Here is a 5,000-nt window from a genome sequence, read left to right as displayed (position 1 = left end):
GAAGCACACATTTTCTCCCATACGCATCCCCGGCCTTTTGTTATACTTCTGTCTTTCAGCTATACATTCCTCTTTAACTCTGTAATTCTTCCTCTTTATTTGAATAATCTCTTCCCCCATCCAACCCCACCTCTTCCTCCACTTTCTCATCTTCCTTTTTAATTTGAAGTCTTCTTCCCCCCTGGCGGACTCTTCAAAAATAAATACTCTTAAGAAAACAGACAAAGCAAAGCTCAATTCATCCAATATGGGGGACAGGGAGATGAGGGGGGGATGAGAGGTGAGGAGAGAAAGGAAAGAGAGAGAGAGAGAGAGGGAGACAGTAGAGGAGGAGGGCTGAAGCAAGGGGCCATGTTAATTTGGGAAAAATGTAACAGCATGTGTAACTGTTCAAACCGTGACCAAGTCATTTTATATCATCCCCTCTCTCTCTCTCCGTCTGTCTCTCTTCTCTTCCCCCCTTCTCTCTCTCTCTCTCTCTCCTCCTCCTCCTCTCCCACCGCTTTCCTTTCTCTCTCTCTTCTGTTTTCTCTTTCTTTCTGTCTTTACTCTCTCTCTCTCTCTCTCTCTGCTCTCTCTGTCAGTCTCTTTCTCTCTCTTCATCTCTTTCTGTCTTTCATGTTCCTCTGTTAGGCTCAATCTGGGCTGCATTAACCTTCTCCTCTTTTCTAATCCCTCTATCACTCCATCTCTATCACTCCATCTCTTTCTTGGACTCTCTAAGCCTCCATGGCTTCCCCTCTTCTCTCCTTCTCTCCCTCTCTTACTCGCTCAATATCTCCCAAACTCTCTCCTTCTCTCCCTCTCTCCCTCGCTCTATATCTCCCAAACTCTCTCCTTCTTTCTGCATTGAGTTAGACCCTCGTCCCAGCCTCTATCAGTCCATCTGTTTGAATGGCCTCATCTGGTTCCCCTCCCTCCGCTTTGCGTGGAACCGAATGCAAATTCAAACACAGACATACAGGCTGGCACACTAATTGTGTCCTTCCCGACGTTGCATGATATAGGAATGTGTGTGTATGCCTTTGTTTATGCATATGTATGTACATGTGTGTATGAGAAAGCAAAAGAGGGAGACATAGTCACCAAAAAATGCTCTGCGTGTGTGTGTGTGTGTGTGTTGTGTGTGTGTGTGTGTGTGTGTTGTGGGTGTGTGTGGTGTGTGGTCTTGTGTGTGTGTGTATTGTGTGTGGGTGTGTGTTGTGTTGTGTGTGTGTGTGTATTGGTGTGTATGTGTGTGTGTGTGTGTGTGTGTGTGTGTGTTGTGTGTGTGTGGTGTTGTATTGGTGTGTGAGTGTGTGTGTGTGTTGTGTGTGATGGGTGTGTGTGTGTGTGTGTGTGTGTGTGGCGGTGTGTGTGTGTGTGTGTGTGTGTGTGTGTGTGAGTGTGAGCGTGTGTGTGTGTGTGTGGGTGTGTGTGAGTGTGTGTGTGTGTTTGTGTGTGTGTGTGTGTGTGTGTGTGTGAGCGTGTGTGTGTGTGTGTGTGTGCTGTGTGTGTGTGTGGTGTGTGTGTGTGTGTGTGTGTGTGTGGTATTGGTGTGTGTGTGTGTGTGTGTGTGTGTGTGAGCGTGTGTGTGTGAGCGTGTGTGTGTGTGTGTGTGTGTGTGTGTGTGTGAGCGTGACAGACTGCAGCACTGCTCTGCTTTAGTGTAAATCGCATCACTTCGTCACACCATCTTCAGCATTTTCACAGACAGAGGGGACAGGTGGTGTGTGTGTGAACGTAAAGTGTGTGTGTGTGCTCATTCAGACCTTGACTAACAAGAATCATGTACTTTCTCATATCAGTGTCAGTTAACAAGACAGGGGCTCACACTGACCCCTCACCTCCGACCTCTACCCACTGTTAACTAGGTGCATACTCACTTTCATAGAGAACATGAGCGTATGCACTTCACATCCCATAATACCCAAAAATATGAACACTCTCACTGGCAGGGCACCAGAAGAGCTCTGTTCTGATTCCTATGCAAGTTAGGTCATTTTGAGTGTATCTCAAATGAGGGGAAGACTCACTCTTAGTTTTGTTTTTAAAAAAGGTTCATTTTGATTCTACAGCTATTAAGAGGTTCTTTAGTGAGTAAAAGTCCAATTCTGTTAATGAAATAAAAAGCATTTTTTTCTTTTTCTTTTTATATAGTCTGAAAAGGGCCACCTCACTTTTTGAATGGATAGGTTTGCATTTGCATAATGTTGGGGTGTGTGGGGTGTGAGGTGAGAGGATGTTAACTGAACAAAATAAATAAATCCATACATTTGATCACTAACCCAGCAGCCTGAGCGAGATCAGAACAAAGTTCTGCGTTTAGACATGTCAGTTTACTTTTAGAGAACTTGAAGTTAGAATTTTAAATCTATGGAATGTAACTAGTGCAAATAATTGAATTGGTAATAAACTTGATACGCTGCTCTAGTATTTATGATTTTATATGACATACCTAAATTGGTGCTTCGATGTGTTGCCACATGCCGGCAGTAAATGTTCGTTTTAATGTATAATACAGTCTGCACATATAACGTTTGACTAAATCTGTCACGGTTCACATTCAAATAGTTTTTCTATTCCGGCAACATTGATGTTAATAGATATTGGTGTGATTTAATTATATAATTGTTGTTTTAAACAGGCGTTGAGGTAATTAATTTCCATGTATGCATTATAGATTATCATTTATTTAAAAAAAAATTAAAAAACTGTTCGATTTATCTGTGACGTGAAATGCACGTGATTTTAATGATAGGCTTTTAAACAGTATTTGTTTTTATTAATACATATTCCTTATGCAAGGTCCTATACCGGTAAGAACGGATATAACAAAAGATCAGCTGAAACAGTAGAATAATTACTTTTACACAACCGAACAAACACTACCTTCATTTAGAATAATGATGAGAGGCTGACAACTACTGACAAATGTATTTCCATTTAATTCATAATATCAATTTAGATGAATGTAGGGCGTACGATAGACCAACATAATATTTATTATTATTATTATTATTTTATTATTAATTATAACAATAGTTAAATGGATATGTTATATTGTAGCCAAACTTTAAATCGAAAGACATTAGTTTCAGGCTTAAACACACAGAACACCCACTTACCTTCTCTTCGGCACATTTTAAGTTTCGATCCACGAGTATCTTGTGTTTACATAAGCGACGATAAAGATGAAAATGTCCTGCTCACTGGTTGATAACTTTTCCAAACTTTTCCAAAGTCCTGGCGATGAAATTTCTAACGAGACGCCCCGGAGTTGAAGAACTCTGCTAGACAACAGCCTATAACAAGGTGGATGTCAGTTTGGAAATCTGAGTTCAGTCATCAATTGATCATATTTGGCACATTACAAGCCCCTGGTGTGTCGTTATCCTGCGTGGATTGAAGCGCTCTCCTCAGCTCGTTGACGTTGATGGTCCACAGAGTTGACTGGCGTGTGGTCTGAGTGAGTGAGTGACTGACTGACGTGACGGTACAGCCTTTAGCCTATACTGTGAGAGTGCTGTGCCCCCCACCCCTTCTCTCTCTTTCTCTCTCTCTCTCTCTCTCTCTTGGTGATTCAGTGTTGACGCATTGTCTAAAAAGTGAAGGAACTGAACTTGATTGAGCAGAGCCAATACACTTTTAAACCACGAACCGCAGGGAGGATTTAACACTCGCGCTCTATCTCTCTCTCACACACACACACACACACACACTCACACTCAGACACAGACAGATAAAACACTATTTATATTGTGTGTACCGTTATGAGTTTTATAGCTTAATCCACCTCTAGTCCCCTTATCTGATTGTCAATTATTGCCATTTACTTGACCTCTGCCCAGTAGCCAATTACAGACTAGGGAGCCAAGCATACAGCCTATTTTGTGAAGGCTTATTGTTCTGATTTGCGGCGAAAGGTGTGTTCCAGAAGTACTGCCTTAAAGGTGCATGTGGTAGAACCACAGACAGGACTTCAGCAGGACTTCATGTCTATGGTTAGAACTTTGTCGCCATCTGGTAGACTATTAATCAGAATGTTTTGTTGACAGCAATTCCGGATCTATAGCCCCCTCTAGCGGTAGCTAGTAATGTGCGCACTACGTTTTAGTCACACAGATACAATACAAATAATGTCTAATAGTCCAGTAAATGTAAAAGATTCACAATTTCTTATTTAAATTATAACATAATGTTTTTATTTATTTAAATAATTATCACTAGACAAACAAACTGACTTGTAATAGTCAAAAGGAATGTCATCAACTGGTAACAGTTTACATAATCTCAACCTTCAATTCAGACACCGTCTTAAATGCTTTAGGTCTTGTCTAAACTCGTAAAAACAAGATACAGGTCATAGACCAAAACAGCCCCTGTCCTAATACAAATAACACGAACCGCAAGGGACTCGGAAGCGAAAAATACCAAATAGTAGAACTTCCGGGGTCAGATAGCATAGAGACCGGACGCATCACGCGGGAAACGTAGGTCTTTCTCACGTCTGCTGCTTGTAAGGTATTCGTGTATTTTACCCTGAATGTGTATAAACCAAGATCGATAAGGCTTGCATTTTAGTTGCTTGTCGCTTTCACTTGTGTTGTTATAACCGAGTGATCGCTTGCACCTCATAGCATGAGGTTTAAATCCATCTTATTGTTTCCATTGGTCGATGATGGAGAACAGGTCGACCCGTCTTCCAACTTAAGTTAGCTGGGTAGCTAGCTAGTGGACAACTCGAACAAAGCTTTGTTTCCATCATTACAGTTTTAAACGTTTAGCTTATGATCCGAATAAACAAGTGATGGCTAAAGAGTAGGTCATCGTGTGCGTTTGCTTGGGTACATATTTATGAGTGAGTGAGTGAGCGAGCGAGCGTGTGTCGTTGCTCTCGCAAGTGTTTGCGTGTGTGTGCCTCGGTCTTCATTATTGTCATTACATCCTTAGGCTGAATGGGAGACACTTTGGAGTTCACCGACATCTACCAGGAGATGAAGGGATCCTGGGTCAGTACT

The 5,000-nt window shown here is 41.7% G+C and overlaps 2 protein-coding genes across 2 annotated transcripts in view; one reads left to right on the top strand and one right to left on the bottom strand.

Annotated features, from left to right (window-relative positions):
- LOC116217987 overlaps nt 1-3,123 on the bottom strand; it is an 11,679-nt gene extending 8,556 nt beyond the window's left edge. Inside the window, exon 1 of the mRNA XM_042702787.1 lies at nt 3,108-3,123. Within this exon, the coding sequence (XP_042558721.1) occupies nt 3,108-3,123 (16 nt within the window). The remainder of the gene's footprint in view (nt 1-3,107) is intronic.
- A 1,667-nt stretch (nt 3,124-4,790) lies between these two features.
- Nucleotides 4,791-5,000, top strand: part of LOC105906003 (FACT complex subunit SSRP1-like) — a 17,161-nt gene continuing 16,951 nt past the window's right edge. Inside the window, exon 1 of the mRNA XM_031587513.2 lies at nt 4,791-4,991. Within this exon, the coding sequence (XP_031443373.1) occupies nt 4,938-4,991 (54 nt within the window). The 5' untranslated portion in view covers nt 4,791-4,937. The remainder of the gene's footprint in view (nt 4,992-5,000) is intronic.

The sequence above is a fragment of the Clupea harengus genome, chromosome 20 (genome assembly GCF_900700415.2).
Source record: "Clupea harengus chromosome 20, Ch_v2.0.2, whole genome shotgun sequence".
NCBI lineage: Eukaryota > Metazoa > Chordata > Actinopteri > Clupeiformes > Clupeidae > Clupea > Clupea harengus.
Note: the sequence above shows the minus strand (reverse complement) of the source record. Positions and strands in the feature narration are given on the sequence as shown.